Source organism: Hippoglossus stenolepis, chromosome 14 (assembly GCF_022539355.2).
Source record: "Hippoglossus stenolepis isolate QCI-W04-F060 chromosome 14, HSTE1.2, whole genome shotgun sequence".
Taxonomy (NCBI): Eukaryota; Metazoa; Chordata; class Actinopteri; order Pleuronectiformes; family Pleuronectidae; genus Hippoglossus; species Hippoglossus stenolepis.
The window spans coordinates 22,545,499-22,564,660 of NC_061496.1; the positions used below are offsets into that span (position 1 = coordinate 22,545,499).

The window sequence follows — 19,162 nt, forward strand, 5'->3', positions numbered from 1 at the left end:
AAACAACCATCAAACACCATATGAAACAATAACTAAACCCCTCCACCCGCTCCTGGACACAACAGCGCCCTCTAGCCGGATGTTTGTTGTCCAACCCCGCCCCAACCAAGTCCCGCCTCGAATCCAAAAGGAGCGCACAGTTTACAACACCGGTCAACACGAGTGGGCGGGGTTAGACTGCTAGTGCCAGGCGGACCGCCTCGCACCAGAAGCCCCGCCTCACCGGGCTGTGTCGGTCCGCATCAGTCGCGTTCAACCCTCCAGCTACGACTACGTAAATTGTTTCCATGCCTCGTGCCTCAGTGGAGCTGTCAATCACAGCCATGATGAAGGACTGAGTGATGCAGCAGAGCAGCAGAGGGGACGAGAGGAGCCCGAGCAGAGACTGCAGGTACTCGCTGCTTCAGTCCGACCTGCGGCCCGTCGACTGCGCGGAGTGCGGCTGACGCTGCTCGGTGCACTGTCATGTCACCGTGTGCGAGCGGAGCTGCTGCAGCCCGCTAACGCCGTGTTGGTATTAGCTGTGGAGCAGGCTAAGTTGTTAGCCTGTAGCCACAGAGCTAACGCGAGCCTTCCCTTGCGTTAGCTGCTGCGTTATGAGCGCAGTGGTGCGGTGTCAGTGCGCGAGAGGAGGCGTTGGGGGGGGGGGTCGGTTTGTGTGGGTCGTTATATGTGATAATTATGTTATTACCACGTAGTGAAGGTGGATGGAGACCGTGTCCTTGCTAGCTCGCAAAGCTAAGATAGTGTCGTTTTCTGCGATGGTCTCATGTGTCGTTATAGTTCTGGACACATCTGTGGCCTCAGCGTTAAACATCTAAAAGAAGCTAATGCAGGGTTTAACCTACACGTCACAGGGATGTTGTGTAGAGAGTCATACAAAACATTACTGTGTTTATACAGCCGGAAAAGGTGGAGAGCCTATGGAGCATGAATTGTAACGTTGCATTAACAGAAAAATTCATGATTAAATGAAATCACACGTAATGTAGATGCTGCATACATTTAGTTTGAGTATTTCAAGACTCAGCACTGAAGATTGTAATGATTTAGTCGTGTGTTTCTAAAGAATCGTGTCGGTGTTCCCTTTTGTTTACACTTGAGTGATGACACTGGTTTGTCATGTTTCTTTTCCCTGACTGGGAGAGTTCACCTGTTTTCTACTGAACGTTACTGTGAGTCTTTATCTTAAAATAGATTGTGTTCAACTTGTATTTGATCTAAATCAAGTGATACTAGAAACGTGTTCCTTACAGTCACTTTGTTTTAATGAGCTCAGCCCTCATTGATCTGCAGTCACTTAAGAATGTCACTCATCACTATCTAAATGTCATCCAACTGTGGGTTTGTGAATTTGTGCTTTAACACAGTTTTCGTCTCTTTAATCTTGCAGGCTGGCTGCGTTTGCAGCCAGGAGAGGGGAGGGGAAGATGCCTTCTCCGTCTTTTAGCCTCGATGCTCAGATGAGATTTCATGATAAATGGCTGAAGATAGACTTACAGGTACATGTTTCCTGTTAATGACTGACATTTTGATATGACATTGATATGACTGCATGTACGTTTGTGGGTTCAGTCAGATGAGACAGAGGTGAAGTGACACTTATTTCAAGTTAGACAAATTCTATTACTGTTCTATTTTATACACATCCTTAGGGCAAACAGCTTCATTCCCCACTGTTGTCAGTGAGGGTGTGTTGCATTATGTTGAGGCTGATAAATGTCATGTATTATCCTTTTTTCCCTAAAACAAGTTTTATCTGATGCTTATTACCTGGGTTGCATGTGCTCAGGTGTGTAATAAACTGAAACACATGATCTCTGAAGACATGTCTGCAGCCACTGTCGTGTATCAAGCCGCTTGCAAAGATGATTATTGCTTTTGATGTGCAGTTAGTATCCTGTAATTACATAGCAGGTAAAACTGTATTATTGTAAATGAAGATCTTTGTTGTGAAAACAAACTCATGTTGGAGGTAATTTCTGAGATGGGTTTTATGATGAATATAGAGGTGGCTGTGAGACTGAATTGACTCTCATACTACACAACAGACTGTGGTACAAGCTGGCTGCTCTCACCTCCACCATCTGCAGCCTGTCTGGACTAGAAAATTAGTTTACACTACCAAATGAGGAATGAAATAAAGGAAGGGTGTCAATGTTTTCCTGTAAGTTGCACTCTGCAGTGCTGAAGGTACCTTTAGTGTCTGGTCTAATGTCGTTGGTGACCTAACATGTTTTTGACATTTAAGACATTAGATCCTGGAAAGGAAGAGCTGGCTTTTCACTTGAGAGTACATCTTAGTAAAGCAAAGCTGTGGATGAATGGTGTCACACTAAGGCAATGACACATAATGTTACTGCAGATGTACCCTTGAATCATTTAGATTATGGGGATCATGCACATGTTTTGTACTCTGTGTTTATTATCTTTGGTAGTAGTTTGTTTTAATTCATTTTGGTTTATTAATACATAATACAGAAAACACATTGTTTTTAAGGAATAATCACTGGTCACATTAGATCTATTTCAGCTGCAATTATTTCAGTAAATTCATCAAACAGTGATGGTACCTGTCACTGACACATTTATGCAGAATTTTCAGAGCAAACACTCGCATAAAGATGTGAATATAAATTAACACTTAAAAGTGTCGACTGATTTTCGGTTTCTGACTTCCTTTGACAGCGGGCGTTTTCTCCAGAGGGACTAAGTGAGATGTGGAATGAAATGGTAAAAGATGAGGAGATAACATTCAACGGAGAAGAATCAGCTCACCCAGGTCTGTCACTGTGAGATTACACTATTCATTTAGCCTCTTATGTTTCTGACAGCTTCACATGCTGCTGCCATCTGTTTATGATAACATGGTACATTTAAACACAAACACAACTTGCTGATGGGAGCGAAGTTGATGTGTAATTTTTTTTTTTCTTTCCGCTCTTAGAAGATTGCGACTGCTTTGGAACTCAGAAGAAGGATGAACCCAACGACAAAGAAAAGAAAGAAGAGGAGGAGACGGCAGCATCTGTCCATCACTCCATCATTGAGTCCTGGGACTGGGGGCGGCAACCAGGTGAGCGTGCACCCTGAAGCGAGTGAAACCTACAATGAATGCTGTTGCTGCAAACTACAATGTGTCCCTGTTTTCCTGGTATAGGTCTTGTTATGTTACACCTTTTTGTTTCCAAGTAGGGTCACTAATCTCATGGTTTCACAACACCTAGATGTTGACTAGATGCATTGACCATTTCGACACATGGTCATCATCTGTATTTATTAGTGTGAAGTCTGTCAGGCCCTGCTGATGTGCACATGTTTTGCTGTCACGTGAGTTGTGGAAACTCTTAAATGACAACTTGCAGGCCGCAGGAGTGAGAGGTTATTTTTACCCCTCCGGAGAGTAATCTTGGTAGGTGTCATAATGTGGTCCAGTGAGGGGTAGTGTCTCTCACCCAAGCTGTGTTTACTAGAGGGAGTGGGTGGGACAGTGTTGTGTTGGTGTCAGATAAGTATTGGGTCGGGGGATGGTCTACTGCCTTATGAATTTTGGCTTTGCTTCTAGCTGCTTGGCTACTTTTCTGTTATCGTGTGGACTGAGCACAGAAATCACACAGGTGTGATTGTACAGTGTGTGTAACTGGATCACTACATGACCAAGTCATTGATGCTTTAAGTTCAAACAACATACTTGCTGCTTTTCCACTGAGCGCTCAGAAATCTGTAATATGTCGACCTCAGCAGTTACAGCCCAGACCCAGGCTATTGTTTTGAAATTAGGATGGTCCAGGGACACATGGCAGATTTACTCTGATTTACTCTTTTGCATATGAAATCAACCTTTCTGAATTAATCAACCTCTTTGAATGTAATACTTCTATAGCACAAGTAACTTTTTAGGTTTGATAATGTATAATAAATAGCAAGCGACTTTGTCTGACTGGGATACATATCTGTCTTGACAGCCGAGCACAGCTGACTCTTATGAGGCTCATACAACCTCAGGCCAGTCTGGCTTATATAAAGCTTAAGTGGATTTGCGACTGGCTATTTTGGCCCTTCTTGTCTTCCCTGCAGCGCTTCTGTGTAGACACATAATAAAGCATTTTCTCCTGAACCAAATCAGAACAAAGGACTAGTTGTGATGAAGGCTAGTGGGGGGGAATTTTAAATATGGTGTGTTAGCTTTCTTTTCGGTGAGGTCTACAAGTGATAATCTCAGTATCACAGGACCCTTTATGTAACACTGTTTTTGTTCTTGGTGTTATTAAGTACTGCGATGTGACGATGATGAGATGCTCTTTTAAAAATGTAATTAGTCATTTCATCATTTATTGAAGTATATAATGCAACTATCTGTGCACATGTTAACTTAAAAATCCCTGGTTCTTTTAAACTTTAGAGTGAAATACACAAAATTTAACGCAGCATTGAATTTTAAATAATTAAAATTAAGCAGCATGTTAATAGAATGGAAAAATATTTTGTTATGTTTTGTTATTTTAAAATTATTTGATATCAAAATGTTTTTTGTGGGTTGTGTGGAATCCTTTTTACAGCACAGTAGACACTTATTCTTTAAGGTCAAACAAACTCGCGTGATGTTTTTGTTTTGTCTTTTGTTAACCATGCTGAAAGCCTGGGATAATATAAATTGCTCGTATATTCTCGGCATTCACTTTTCATGTATTTTGGGCAACTTTCTCAAAATCACTTGCATATTTCAGAAGTAAAACCTTGATGGAAAATAAATAGCTTAATAATACAATGAAAATGTATCTGGCTTGTCTAATCATAAAGGAAAAGTAACATAACTGGGCAATTTAGATTTATTGTGAATTGTTTTGTACTTGTTTAATTGTTGTGGATGATAATTTTTTCCATTGCTCATTTTCCTGTGTGTCTAGATGAGATTGAATTGAAGGATTGTCTGATGGTCCTGGTGGACGATCAACAGAAGCTCTCCGCTCTAATGGCCAAAAGCACTCTTTCTGCCCAACGCCTGCGCCAGCGCCTGGTCATCCTGGAGCGCTACCTCATCTCTCTGAGCCACAGCATGATGGAGGAGAAATATGAGGTCCGCTGGAAGACGGCCCCCAGCCCACAACTGCCTGCTGCTGACAATAAGAGGTAAAAAAAATCAAATAAACGTAGCTATAGATTAGTGTGTTGTATCTGTGGTTACTTCTGCCACCTCACAGCAGGAATGTTGAAGGTTAGATGAATCAGAGATTTGACTGCAAGTGTGCAAGTGGTTAGTCCTGTGATGACTGGTGATGTGTCCAGGATGAACCCAGCTTCCTGCTCTCATAAGCTGTTTTCACCTGGATAATGTCTGGACCATTGGGTCGGGACATTACCTGGACTTTGCATTTCAAATATGAAGAATGCTGTCGGGCTGCATGATATATCGAAAATATATCAACGCCATATCAACGTGTGCACTAGACGTATCGCAAAAGATGGCAAAAACTCACTCTCTCTCTCTCTCACACACACACACACACACACACACACACACACACACACATACACATACATACATACATACATACTCACACACAAACAATGTGATCGGCCTGAAGTTAAGTCCATGTCTGAAAGCAGCTAGACTGTACTAATGTAGCTGAATTATATGTAGCTCTAACTGCAATTTGACTGGTTGGCGGAGGCATACAGCTGTAAATCTCAAATCCATGTTTCCTCTTTAGCATTACATTACATTTCATTTAGCTGACGCTTTTATCCAAAGCGACTTACAATAAGTGCATTCAACCATGAGGGTACAAACCCAGAAAAACAAGAATAGAGAAAGTACAATTTCTTCAAAAAAGCAAAACTACAAAGTGCTATAATTAAGTGCCATTTAAGTGCTACTAAATTGTTAGTTTAAAAATGTTATTCAAGGTATAGTCGGAAGAGGTGTGTTTTTAGTTAGCGGCGGAAGATGTGTAAACTTTCTGATGTCCGGATGTCAATGGGGAGCTCATTCCACCATTTAGGAGCCAGGACAGCAAACAGTCGTGATTTTGATGAGTGTTTAGCTCGCAGTGAGGGAGCAACAAGCCGATTGGCCGAAGCAGAGCGGAGTGAACGGGCTGGGGTGTAACGTTTGACCATGTCCTGGATGTAGACTGGACCCGATCCGTTCGCAGCACGGTACGGAAGTACTAATGTTTTGAAACGGATGCGGGCAGCCACTGGTAACCAGTGACGGGAGCGGAGGAGCGGAGTAGTGTGAGTGAATTTAGGTAGGTTAAAAACCAGTCGAGCTGCTGCATTCTGAATGAGCTGCAGAGGTCGGATGGCACTAGCAGGTAGACCTGCCAGGAGGGAGTTACAGTAGTCTAGGCGTGAGATGACCAGGGCCTGGACCAGAACCTGCACCGCCTTCTGAGTGAGAAGGTGGCGAATTCTCCTGATGTTGTACAGCCTGAATCGACAGGAACGTGTTGTTACAGTAATGTTGGCAGTAAGGGAGAGTTGGCTGTCGAGTGTCACACCCAGGTTCCTAGCAGTCTGAGTGGGGGTTAACACGGAGTTGTCAAAGTTAATAGTCAGGTCATGGGTGGGAGGTTTGTCAAGGTTAATTTTCAGGTGGTGTGCAGACATCCACTGAGAGGTGTCAGTCAGACAGGCAGAGATTCGTGCTGCTACCTGTGTTTCAGATTGTGGAAAAGAGAGGATTAGTTGGGTGTCATCAGCATAGCTATGGTAGGAAAAGCCATGTGAGTGAATGACAGAGCCGAGAGAGTTGGTGTACAGAGAGAAGAGGAGGGGACCCAGGACGGAACCTTGAGGGACCCCAGTAGTGAGAGGACAAGGTTCAGGCACAGATCCTCTCCAAGTTACCCGATAAGTGCGGTCATTGAGGTAGGATGAGAGCAGGGAGAGAGCAGAGCCTGAGACACCCAGGTCCTGAAGGGAGGAAGTAAGGATCTGGTGGTTCACTGTGTCAAATGCAGCAGAGAGGTCTAGAAAGATAAGGACAGAGGAGAGAGAGGCTGCTCTAGCAGTGTGAAGTTGCTCAGAGACAGCAAGGAGGGCCGTCTCAGTTTAGCACACGCCAGGATGTATCTTGTGTGTATAATATACTATATGTAGCACTTCCTTGTTGTCTAGTGTTCTAATGTGTTCCGCACTTGTTCATATGTGAACGAGTTTGTCAGCATTTAAATACTTTGAATGTCACTGAAGAATGGACACAATTTGAGTTGATCCCATTGTTGTTGACTTTGTTATTTCAGCCCTCGTCCAGTCAGTAAAGGCGTTGAAGGTTTAGCCAGAGTCGGCTCCAGGGCAGCTCTCTCTTTTGCCTTTGCCTTCCTGCGTCGGGCCTGGAGATCAGGTAAGAATTTGATGATACTCTAAGAGTGAAGACCTTTGGCCCCTTAGTAATGATGACTGCTGTCATAGTAATGGATATTTGCTCAACAGCTGTTGATGAATGTGTTGCACCATTTTACAAGCTGACCATAGTAATGAACTCGTGGATACTATGAACCCAACATATTTCGCAATGCTCTGTTTTAAGTAACATATTTCGCAATGCAATGTTTTTAGCTACTGCTACTGCTAAAAATATCGCATTGCAAAATATGTTGGGTTTGTGGTGTCCACGGGTTGAAGGACTGCAGGAGTTAATGCAGGACAGAGCCTGGGTGTCATGTTGGAAAAACAACGCTCTTTGATGTGAATCTATTTAACCTGAAAAGTTATCATTTGGTTACATGTAGCTCTGAATCTTCATGCAGCTGGAACTTCATGCAGCTGAAAATAAAAAGGTGGATAGATTTGGAACTATCAGTTATCAATGTTTGTCATAGGTGTTTAAAAATGTATACATTTTTCATTTCAGGGTTTACTTAAAGGTTCAGTGTGTAAGATATTTTAGCTGAAAGGGATCTATTGGCAGAAATTGAATATATAATAAATCCAATGATGTTTTCACTAGTGTGTTTCATCTAAATTGTCTTTATCCTAGAAAGGGTCCTTTATATTTACATACTGTATATTTACATCAGGAGCAGGTCCTCTCTACGGAGGCCGCCATGTTTTTTTACAGTAGCCCAGACTGGACAAACTAAACACCTTTTGAGGTTTTAGGACAACTGAAGGCTCTTGTTGATGTTTGGAACAGGAGGGGGAGGTGAGGGGTATTCAGTTGCAACATGCAAATACACCATAAGATGTCACTAAATTCTACACACTGAACCTTTAATGTAGTTTAACATAATGTATTCTAGTAAAACAGTCCAGCGCAACAACACTTCAGACTATGACGTATTCTGATCAAATCAAATAATTACCGGCTTTGGCAGCAGCTGTGTTTGTTTAAAAGTTCTTCATTGTCAGCTTTGCAAGTACAGATGCTGTTTTTTTTTAATCATGCACTGATGTGAGGTTGAGAGCCGCCTATCCACAGGGACTGGGTCGGAACAAAGAGCCGGCCTCTTGTCTGTAGCCTTCCTGTAATATGAGCAGTGCACACACACTCACTCCTAAGCCTCTCATCCTCAGTCTAGCTGTGTTCCTGGAATACACTGCAAGAACAACAGAAGTGTAACAATGTGCTCTTTCATTCACCACCTGCTGAGTGAATATTTGTCCAAATGCTTGGGAGATATGAAGAGATTTTTAGTGGGACTGTAACAGACAAGACCAGAAACAGTCAATTTGATCGGTTGCTGGTGAAATTTGCTGCTTGAAGGTTATATCCCATAAATTCATGCAGGATGGAATGGGCTCTCATTCAGCGAGTATCTCAGATTGAATAAGTGATTTAAAAATAGTTATCCTATACCATTTCCCTAAATACTAAGGAAATCTGTTTTGGACCAACTTGTGGTCAGTTGCAATGTATGTGTCATTATATGCTTATGTGCATTAACTGCTTTTTAATTTTAGATTTAGGAATATATTGTAAATCAAAAATGCTATAAATTCCACATTTGTGCGGTGACTAGGTCTGTTAAACTGTTTATAATGTTTATATCTCAGGGTAACCTTTATGTTATGCACTGTATAAATGCTACATTCAATTTATAAAATGGAAAACATTTGTGCTTTGTTTCAGGAGATGATGCAGATCTTTGCAGTGAGCTTCTCCAGGAGTCTCTGGATGCCCTGCGAGCTCTGCCAGAGGCCACACTGTTTGATGAGGGAACTGTGTCATCAGTGTGGCTGGAGGTTGTTGAGAGAGCCACCAAGTTCCTCAGGTTTGTTTTTTCTAGGGTTGTTGTCCTGACCAGTGTTACACGTTTTCAGACATTAACTCTGGAGAATATCTGCAGAATGAGGTCTGGACTTTCTCCGGAGTTTGTCTTTCACACATGAACATCGCAGCAGCAGATTCTCTGCTCAGATGTGTTCAAAACAAAATGGAAATCTACAATAAAGCAACGGTGCAAAACACCAAGTTGGAGATCAAGTTAATATGAGTGAGCCGACACAGTCTAGGTGTGGGTATGGGAGTTATGGAAACACTGCATGCAACACAGGCCTTTACTTCTTCAATGTCTGGTGTGATCAGTATCACTGGTGTTGTTATGAGTGTCCGGAAAAACATTCTACACTGGCATCCCCTGTTTTTTATGGTCAGTTGCTACTGTACTTTAGTACTAAAATATATAAATATATGATCATCTTGATGATTCCCAATGCTTGTCTCTTTTTGGGACTAGTGACGTACATGGAAGTGCCGCCACCAAAGGCAACATTCCTCTACAGGACCAGCACCTAGTCCTGGCCATCCTGCTGGAGCTGGCTGTGCAGAGGGGCACTCTCAGGTAACCACACACTCTCCAGTCTCCAACTGTTTATTTGTTATCCTCGTATCACACTGCAGTTGAAATGCACTTCTTCTTCACTGCTCACTTTGCCCTCTCATCTTCATGTTTTTCCAGTCAGCTGTTGTCTGCTGTTCTGTTACTGCTGCGTCTGTGGGAAAGTGGCACAAGAGAGATGGACAACGAGCGCTCCACCCAGGGAACCAGCGCTCCTCTACTACCCCTCCTGCAGCGCTTTCAGAACATACACACCAGCAAGGAAGAGCCCATTCCTGAAGAGGAAGCTGAGGTGAAAACTTCCTCTATATCTCACTAGCAGTTCAGATCTATACCAAACAAATATTGGAAATGGAGCAGTGTCCTTTTTCTGTATAATTTTAAAATAAGACTATGAGAAAACAAGAATCCTTTCAAACAAAATGTTTGAGGTGTGTTGCTTAACTAGGGTCTTGCTTTCACCCTTTTTTCAAATACATGGATCTCTGTCCCCCTATTCCCGATTGAGAATAAAATCTAATTAGTTCTCTGTGGTTAATTTCTGTGATTTCCAGATCCTGACAGCACCTTTGAGTCCAAATGAGAGTTTCCTGCGCTACTTGACCTTGCCTCAGGATAACGACTTAGCCATTGACCTTCGCCAAACAGCCGTTGTGATCATGGCCCACCTGGATCGCTTGGCTTCTCCTTGCAGCCCTCCACAGTGCAACTCTCCCACGTCACACAAGGTGAAGACTCTTTTTATTTAGTGGCAAAAGTTAACAGATTTGTTAATTTTTGTTATGGCATGTTATGCTACTTCTGGAATTTCATGATTGTTTAATGATCTTTGTGCTAGTTACTGTATGCCTGTGATGTGCCCCCTATTAACTGGTATTAGTATGGTGGGATAAACATGGTCACCCTCAGACTAAACCCAAGTAAGAATCCTTTTGTGGGAAAAAGTAGGAACAGCAGTTAATCAAATGTGATGGTTATGTAAAACACATAACCATAAACAAATAACACTTGTATGGCATAAAAAATTAAATTTTCATGGTCAGGTATTTTTGCTAGAGGAGAAGTCACAGCAAACAATCATGTGACTGACTTTGTTTCCTTCTCTGACTTTGTTTTTTTCCCAGGGATCCTTACAGGAGGTGATTGCATGGGGCCTGTTGGGGTGGAAGCTTTATCCCAATCTAAGTGGACCCATTCAGTGCAAAGCCCTGTCCAGCCTCGGAGTCACACAAATCGTCTGTTCAGAGAAGGGCTTTCTCATCCTGTCCCGCAGCAGTGCTGTCTACACTCAGAACTACAAGAGCACAACCCTGGTCAGTTGTGTAATGCAGTTATTTTCTGTCAAGCAATCTACACCTGCCTAATAAACATCCTTTATTCTGCTATAGATTAAGTCACTAAATTATTATGTTGCAGGCTCCTATTCTGATGCACTTTCTGAGCTCCAGAAAGATTGTGAAGCTCGCAGCTCATCCTGACGGGCAGCACTACTTGGCCCTGTCAGCCAACGGGGAGGTGTTCTCCTGGGGCTGCGGTGATGGTGGCCGCCTTGGACATGGAGACACAACGTAAGTTACATGAGAATACCCTGGTTGATATTTCAATTCCTCAGAGGTCATCCAGTTTGATGTTTCCCCCTTGTCACATAATATAAAATAATTAGAGAGAGAGAGAGAGAGAATGTATTTCAAATCGCTTCTTTGATACAGGACTTTGTAAGTGACATTCACAAAAAGCAGATTTAGCTCCATTACATTTTTGATCAACCAGATGGTGAAAACATATTTCACTATATGTGAACATTATTTCCCAAATCTAGGACATTCGTATCAATGTTTTATGCTTTATAGATCAAAAGAGCTGAGCTGACCTGAATATCTCTGTTTTAGACAAGAATGAAAACATAAAAAATTGACAGTTTTATAAATAGAATTTGTGTTATTAATAATTCCTAAAAATATAAACCTTTCACCAAAATGAAGGTTACTTAAAGGCCTATTGTTTTTTCCCAAAATTATTAAAACAATTTGGGAAAAGTATTTCAGTGCTCTATCATCTCTGTCTCTATCAGGTATCTTGAAGAGCCTGCAGTGATCACAGCCTTCAATGGGAAACAGACAGGAAAGCACGTGGTCCATATTGCTTGCGGAAGCACATACAGCGCTGCCGTCACGGCTGATGGAGAGCTCTACACGTGGGGCAGAGGGAACTATGGCCGACTGGGCCACGGTGAGTTCCATCTCCACTGAACCTGCAGTACACTGCCTTGCTTTGATATAATTCCTGTTGGTGTGTGTGATAAATCTATGAAAATCGGTTCGTCATTTGATCTGGTTTTAGGCTCTAGCGAGGATCAGACTACGCCCATGCTGGTGACAGCACTGAAGGGACTGAAGGTGGTGGATGTGGCATGTGGAAGTGGTGATGCACAAACACTTGCTGTGACAGAAAATGGTAAGAATAGTGGTTGTTGGCTGGAACTCTCACCATAGAAACCTGCAGCATTACCCAAACTATTACAGTATTGTTTATAATTCACCTACTATTTTTTCCATAGGTCAGGTTTGGTCCTGGGGGGATGGAGACTATGGCAAACTGGGCCGAGGAGGCAGTGACGGCTGCAAGACACCCAAACTTGTGGAGAAGCTTCAGGACCTGGACATAGTGAAGGTGTGCTGCGGCAGCCAGTTTTCAGTGGCCCTCACCAAAGATGGCCAAGTGTACACCTGGGGAAAAGGAGACAATCAACGACTCGGTCATGGCACTGATGAGCACGTCCGCTATCCAAAGTTACTCGACAGTTTAGAGGGTGAGTCGCCTATAAAAATGCAAATCGTCAGTAGCTTTTAAAATGCAAATACTGATTTCTGTCTTTTTTGTATGCAATCAGGGAAGAAAGTTGTGGATGTTGCTGTGGGATCTACCCACTGCTTAGCCCTGACAGACGATGGAGAGGTGCACAGTTGGGGCAGCAACGATAAACTCCAGCACTTTGATACACTCTTTTCTAACAAGAAGCAGCCCAAGGCGCTGCCAGGGCTCAACTCCAAACAAATTGTGGGGATCTCCTGTGGCCCAGGACAGGTAATATACAGGACTGTCTTTTCAATAGTTATAATGAGTGTAGATAGATTCAACACCGAGTATTTGTTTGTTTTCAGAGCTTTGCCTGGTCCTCATGCTCAGAGTGGTCTGTTGGGCAGCGTGTGCCCTTCGTAGTGGACGTATGTCCCATGTCCTTTGAGCAGCTGGACCTGCTCCTGAGGCAGGTCAGCGAGGGAATGGATGGCAGCTCAGACTGGCCTCCCCCGCAGGAGAAGGAGTGTATGGTAGTAGCCACACTCAACCTGCTCAGGCTCCAGGTAGGCAGGGGTCTGTCAACAGATCAGACCCTTCTCTAACGCAGAGTTTACCACATGACTCTGCCTCGTTATTTCTAACATCTCAGTTTGTCATAAAAACAACAGCAGATGACCCTTCTGAAATCTTCCCTCTCTGTCCATAGCTCCATGCGGCCATCAGTAACCAGGTAAATCCAGAGGAGTTGGGATTAGGGCTTGGCAGTGTGCTGCTCAACAACCTGAAACAAACAGTGGTAGTATTAGCTAGCAATGCTGGGGTGCTCAATACTGTGCAAGCAGCTGCCCAAGCTGTCCTCCAAAGTGGCTGGTCAGTGCTGCTGCCCACTGCGGAGGAAAGAGCGAGGGCATTATCCTCACTTCTGCCTAATGCTGGTGAGTGCAAATCACAACATTTGCTAATACTGATGAAACACTTGGTAGTCCATTAATTCTGTTAATTTTCATGTGCACAGAAGACAAGATGGGGCTGGGTAGATTGAAGTTTTATGTATTTATTTCAGCATCTGGAAATGAGATGAGTGTGAGTGCGGGACGTCGCTTCATGATCGACCTGCTGGTCAGCAGCTTAATGGCTGATGGAGGGTTGGAATCTGCACTGAATGCAGCCATCACTGCTGAGATACAGGTCCGTGTGTGTTATCACTCTACTCTTTTACAAAATGTAGATGAAGATTTTCCTTTGGCCTGAGAGGCTGATTGAATTTGAAAGACCCCAAAAGCCAGGTTTCAAGGTTATTTTTCAGTCAGCTATTTGGTCTATTCAAAACAGAGCTACAATAGACTCGTGGTAAATTAATGACAGATTTCTGTTTGCAAATAACTGTTATTCTGTTTTTTCCCTCTTTGTTTTTCCCACTCATGTTTCTCATGACAGGATATTGAAGCCAAGAAGGAGGCTCAGAAAGAGAAGGAGATCGATGAGCAGGAGGCCAATGCCTCCACCATGCATCGTTGTCGCACCATGCTGGACAAAGACCTCATCAACACCGGCATCTACGAGTCAGCAGGGAAACAAAGCCTGCCTCTAGTGCAACTTGTACAGCAGCTGTTGAGGTGAATGCGCTGTGCCTGAATTTATAGTGTAGACTGTACAGCATAACCCCTCACTGCCTTCCAACAGATTTACATCTTGGTTTCTCCAGGAACATTGCTTCCCAGACCATCGCAAGGTTGAAGGATGTTGCTTGCCGCATATCCAACTATTTAGAGGCAGAGCATGTCAGCAAGGAACGTTCTGCATCTCTCGACCTGCTGCTGCGCTTCCAGAGGCTGCTTGTCAGCAAACTCTACCTGGGAGTCAGTGGCACAGAGAATGTGAATGGATACAGTGAGTCATTCTTTCTACCCAAATGCTTTCTGTACTCATCCTGGTTTAAAAAAGGTTTTATATAAGAAACATTTGATTCCTCTGTTTTTGCAGATCCAGAGCTTCTCGGTGTTGGTTCCCTGTTAAAGAAATACATAGCTCTTTTATGTACGCACATTGGAGACATCCTCCCAGTGGCGACAAGTATTGCCTCTACTGGTCGCCGCCATTTTGCTGAAGTCTCTCGTGTTATTGAAGGAGATCTAACTGGTAATTTCCTCTTGCAGAAATGTGTGTGCAGGATGAGAATTACATCTTTTAAAACGCTCGTTCGACTCTTATAGATGGCTTTCTGTCTTTTCACTTGTAGGAGTCCTTCTGCCTGAGTTGGTGGTGTCCATCGTCCTCCTCCTCACCATTGATGCAGGTCTGATGCAGGAGACTGGTTCTATCCCTCTCCTTGCTGGACTCCTTGAGCACCTCGACCGTTTCAATCACCTGGCTCCAGGATATGAGAGGGACGATAATGAGGATCTGGCATGGCCAGGCATTATGGGTAAAACACTGACAGTATAGCTGCTCTCAGACATGTACTTAACTCCGGAGATCCTCCACATTTCCTCCCTGAAAATGGCTTATCTTACTTGTCCCTGAAGTGGATTTATTAGGATCAAGATTATAAATTTGATGGTTATTCACACTATTATGATTTGAGCGTAACTAGCTCTTATTCTGCTGTGGCAGGGTCCTTCTTCACAGGTCAAAGTTCCAAGAACAATGAAGAAGTTTCCCTCATCCGCAAGGCTGACCTGGAGAATCACAACAAAGACGGTGGTTTCTGGACAGTAATAGATGGAAAGGTCTATGACATCAAGGACTTCCAGGCTCAGTCCCAGTCGTTAACAGGAAACAGTATCCTGGGTAATGATAAAAAATAAACCTTTATTGTGTAAAATTCCAGGAAGTTTTAACAGATTGTATAAATTATATTTATCTTGTCGTATCTTTCACAGCTCAGTTTGCAGGAGAGGACCCTGTGGTTGCTTTGGAAGCTGCTCTGCAGTTTGAAGACACCAGAGAGTCGATGCAGGCCTTTTGTGTTGGCCAGTATATGGAGGTACCTGCTAGCCCAATGTATAATTTTTTTCTACATTGTAATTTCTTACTTTATCACTGGTACTAATCTTATTATACTTGATCATTTACAGCCTAACCAGGAGACGGTCACCACTCCAGACCTCAGCAGTCTGTCCTCCCCTCTTATTGACACAGAGAGGAACCTGGGACTGCTACTGGGACTCCACGCCTCCTACCTGGCCAAGAGCACTCCCCTGTCCCCCATTGAGCTTGAATGTGCCAGTGGGTTTCATGATTTTTAAACCAACCTTGTTTGAAAATTCAGATGTTGGTCTGCATTTGAAAAAACTGCATTTAATTTGAACTCAAATTCTTCATCTATTTGCACAGAATGGCTCCAGTCCTCCATTTTCTCTGGGGGTCTTCAAACCAGTCAGATCCACTATAACTACAATGAAGAGAAGGATGAAGACCACTGCACCTCCCTCGGAACAACCACTCCAGACAAAGCCAAACTCTACTCCCGAAGAATAACCCTCAGTGACCATGCGCAGCCTTTCCTGCAGGCCATCGCTGACAACACCACTCAGGACCACACTGTAAAGGTACAAGCACGAGACAAATGAGACAGTGAGCATGAAGCCAAAGGATGGAGTCATGCTTTCATCTTCTTTTTGTTTGTGACATTATAGGACTTCCTATGCCAAATTGAACGTTGCTGTAAGCAGTACCATCTTATTACACCCATCACCTTCCCCCTGGAACACCCTGTGGAGGAAGTTGGCCGCCTGCTGCTCTGCTGCCTGCTCAAACATCAAGACCTCGGTAACCTAGCAACTGGACTTTGAGTTTTGAGGAGCAATTAAAGGCTCTTTTTTATTTGCTGAAATGTTGTTATTATTATTGTTGTTTTTTTCATTTTTTAGTTTAGTCTTTCCTTTCTGCAACTGCACAATCTCCCGTACTATTATTAGTTTCAGCAATTTAACCAAAAATCTCCACCTGTCACAGGTCACATTGCTCTTTCACTTGTCAGTCAATGTGCCTTGGGAGTGGACCAAGGGAAACAGAGGTCCCTCCCTAAATCTGTGATTGATGTGTGCCGCATGGTCTACCAGGCAAAGTGTTCTTTAATCAAGGTATGATTCCTGCTTCATGATAATGAAATACTCATGTATTCTGCAGGTAACTTGTTGTGCACAGGAGAAGAGATGAAGAACAGGGTTTAAATGACATGTTGGCTTTGTTCCTATCATTTTAGACCCATCAGGAGCAAGGACGCTCATATAAAGAGGTGTGTGCCCCTGTCATTGAGCGTCTGCGATTCCTCTTTAATGAGCTGCGTCCAGCCGTAAGCAACGACCTGTCCATAGTGTCCAAACTGAAGCAGCTGAGCTCTCAGCCCCGCTGGAGGAGGATCACCCAGAAACTAATCAGGGACCGAAGGAAAAAAAGAGGTGGGTTATTCAAAACCCACAACAGAGTGATAAAAGTGTTGTGATACTAAACATATAAACATTTTCTGAACTAAATCTATTCTATTTTTTTAGTGCCTAAGAAGTCAGAGTCTGCTGACATTGAAGAGCCAAAGCTGGAAAATGAAGGGACCAATGAAGAAGAACTTAATGTTAACATCAGCCCCACAACTGCGGATAGAAAATCACCCACTAGCAAGACATCCAAGGTTATTTAATTGAGCTATATTTTTACAAGATTTTACCAGGTTGAAGAATAAAACACACAACACATGTTTATCAAAACGAGTTTCCTTTTTTTAAACTTATTTTTATGTTCCACTACCATGGCTTCCTTGTTGCTGTTAATGTTAGCATTAACAGTTGTTTACAGTGCAAACTGACATTCCTGTTTCTTTTATAATTTTTGCAGCAAAACAAATGGCAGCCGATTTTAAACACTGTGGCTCATGTCCAGAAGTACCGGTGGCTGAAACACAGTGTTGTGGGGGTCTTCTCCAAGTCCAGCCTTATGTCAACCATAGTGGAGTTTGTACTGAAAGAAGAGCCTCTGGATGTAGAAAAGATGAGGAAGTGCCTTCTGAAACAGGTGACAGTTTATGAAAGGAGGTGATCTGTAATTTCACTGTCTGTCTGTAAAACAAGAAAAGTCAAAACATAACCACTGTGTTACCTCCATCTCGTCACAGCTGGAGAGGGCTGAGGTGAGGCTAGAGGGCATCGACACCATGCTGAAGTTGGCCTCCAAAAGCTTCCTACTGCCATCGGTGCAATATGCAATGCTCTGTGGTTGGCAGAGGGTCATACCAGAAGGGACCAACATTGGGTGAGTCTGCAGTTTTAGATCTATAATAAAAAAAAGACATTAATTTATTTCCCCTAATCCTGTAGAGTATAGGGCTGTTTTTCTTCTCAAAAATCAAGTTCAAACATGCACACATACAATCAGATAGGGTTGACACTTGACATTGCTCAGCTCGTCTGTATTCTCACAAGCCTAGGGACATCCTTGTCCGCTCAGGACGCCTTTGCTTGCTTACGCAACAAAGTAACATTAAGGACTTAATTGACTGATAGCTCAAGAGGGCGTGCAATAGGTCAAGCTGGCAGTGATCGCTGGATCAGGACACAAACTACTTCAAACGGACTGATATGCTTCTAGAATGGATATTTTTAATTCTAACAGGTCATTCGACAGTTTAAATACATTTTCCGCCCCACGTTCGAATAAATGTTCAAATTGTGTATAAAAAGTGACAGCATTATTTATTTATTTCTGACCATGTTGCGGTTTCAACTCTCCTCTTCAGAGAGGCCCTGTCTGACTGCCTGAAGGACGTGGATCTGATCCCTCCCTTCAACCGCATGCTTTTGGAGGTGACCTTTGGCAAGTTGTATTCCTGGGCCATTCAGAACGTTCGCAACATCCTGCTTGAGGCCAGCGCCCGTTTCAAAGAGCTCGGTGAGTGGTGGGAATTTGACCGTTTCTTTTCATAAATATAAACTGCTATTTGTATGATATAATATTTACACACAATGTATTGACCATCTGTTTGTCTCGTAACCAGGTGTGCAGCCTGTTCCTCTGCAGACCATCACCAATGAGAACCCAGCGGGACCAAGTCTCGGCACCATTCCACAAGCCCGCTTCCTTCTGGCCATGATACACATGCTTTCGCTCAAACACGGCTCCAATAGCCTCAGTCTCTTGCTAAATTCTGGCATACTTGCTCTCACCCAGAGCATCCTCAGGCTCATAGGTGAGTACTGTTCACATTAAATATTCAACACTCAGTTGAGCCAGAGCAGATGCATAGTGCACCTGTCCAACTTTATGGTTGCAGGTGTTTGATATCTTTTTTTATTCTTGTGTTTCCAGGACCCAGCACGGACAGCAGTGAGGAGGATCTGAGTTTATGTGCACACGGAGGCTCTGCCACAGTACTGGAGGAGTCCAGAAAGGAGGCTACCCCTGCCCCTCTTCCTGCCTCTGGCCCAGAGCTGGCTGCCATGATGAAGATAGGCACCAGGGTCATGAGGGGAGTGGACTGGAAATGGGGAGACCAGGTACCTGAAACTATTTTATAGTAATTTAGATAGCTGATGGAATGCTTTGTTGTAGCTAAAACGGGTAAGAAAGGCACTGCTGTTCAGTAC

At 43.4% G+C, this 19,162-nt stretch overlaps 1 protein-coding gene across 4 annotated transcripts in view; it reads left to right on the plus strand.

The window, feature by feature from the left end:
* Positions 1-228: 228 nt before the first annotated feature.
* The window catches only part of herc2 (HECT and RLD domain containing E3 ubiquitin protein ligase 2), a 44,061-nt gene continuing 25,127 nt past the window's right edge, over positions 229-19,162 (plus strand). For 2 of the 4 annotated variants that reach the window (XM_035177609.2, XM_035177611.2), the window contains exons 1-36: positions 229-391; positions 1,394-1,502; positions 2,689-2,782; positions 2,948-3,076; positions 4,908-5,130; positions 7,248-7,348; positions 9,077-9,218; positions 9,684-9,788; positions 9,906-10,077; positions 10,340-10,513; positions 10,910-11,098; positions 11,202-11,353; positions 11,857-12,014; positions 12,126-12,239; positions 12,343-12,594; positions 12,676-12,869; positions 12,947-13,147; positions 13,291-13,519; positions 13,648-13,772; positions 14,022-14,200; positions 14,290-14,474; positions 14,568-14,723; positions 14,824-15,009; positions 15,198-15,374; positions 15,467-15,570; positions 15,662-15,812; positions 15,921-16,135; positions 16,223-16,355; positions 16,542-16,669; positions 16,792-16,987; positions 17,081-17,214; positions 17,418-17,594; positions 17,695-17,831; positions 18,316-18,467; positions 18,574-18,765; positions 18,885-19,072. In XM_035177609.2, the coding sequence (XP_035033500.1) occupies positions 342-391; positions 1,394-1,502; positions 2,689-2,782; positions 2,948-3,076; positions 4,908-5,130; positions 7,248-7,348; positions 9,077-9,218; positions 9,684-9,788; positions 9,906-10,077; positions 10,340-10,513; positions 10,910-11,098; positions 11,202-11,353; positions 11,857-12,014; positions 12,126-12,239; positions 12,343-12,594; positions 12,676-12,869; positions 12,947-13,147; positions 13,291-13,519; positions 13,648-13,772; positions 14,022-14,200; positions 14,290-14,474; positions 14,568-14,723; positions 14,824-15,009; positions 15,198-15,374; positions 15,467-15,570; positions 15,662-15,812; positions 15,921-16,135; positions 16,223-16,355; positions 16,542-16,669; positions 16,792-16,987; positions 17,081-17,214; positions 17,418-17,594; positions 17,695-17,831; positions 18,316-18,467; positions 18,574-18,765; positions 18,885-19,072 (5,703 nt within the window). In that variant the 5' untranslated portion in view covers positions 229-341. The remainder of the gene's footprint in view (positions 392-1,393; positions 1,503-2,688; positions 2,783-2,947; positions 3,077-4,907; positions 5,131-7,247; positions 7,349-9,076; positions 9,219-9,683; positions 9,789-9,905; positions 10,078-10,339; positions 10,514-10,909; positions 11,099-11,201; positions 11,354-11,856; positions 12,015-12,125; positions 12,240-12,342; positions 12,595-12,675; positions 12,870-12,946; positions 13,148-13,290; positions 13,520-13,647; positions 13,773-14,021; positions 14,201-14,289; positions 14,475-14,567; positions 14,724-14,823; positions 15,010-15,197; positions 15,375-15,466; positions 15,571-15,661; positions 15,813-15,920; positions 16,136-16,222; positions 16,356-16,541; positions 16,670-16,791; positions 16,988-17,080; positions 17,215-17,417; positions 17,595-17,694; positions 17,832-18,315; positions 18,468-18,573; positions 18,766-18,884; positions 19,073-19,162) is intronic. The other 2 variants (XM_035177612.2, XM_035177610.2) reach the window with 2 other exon arrangements.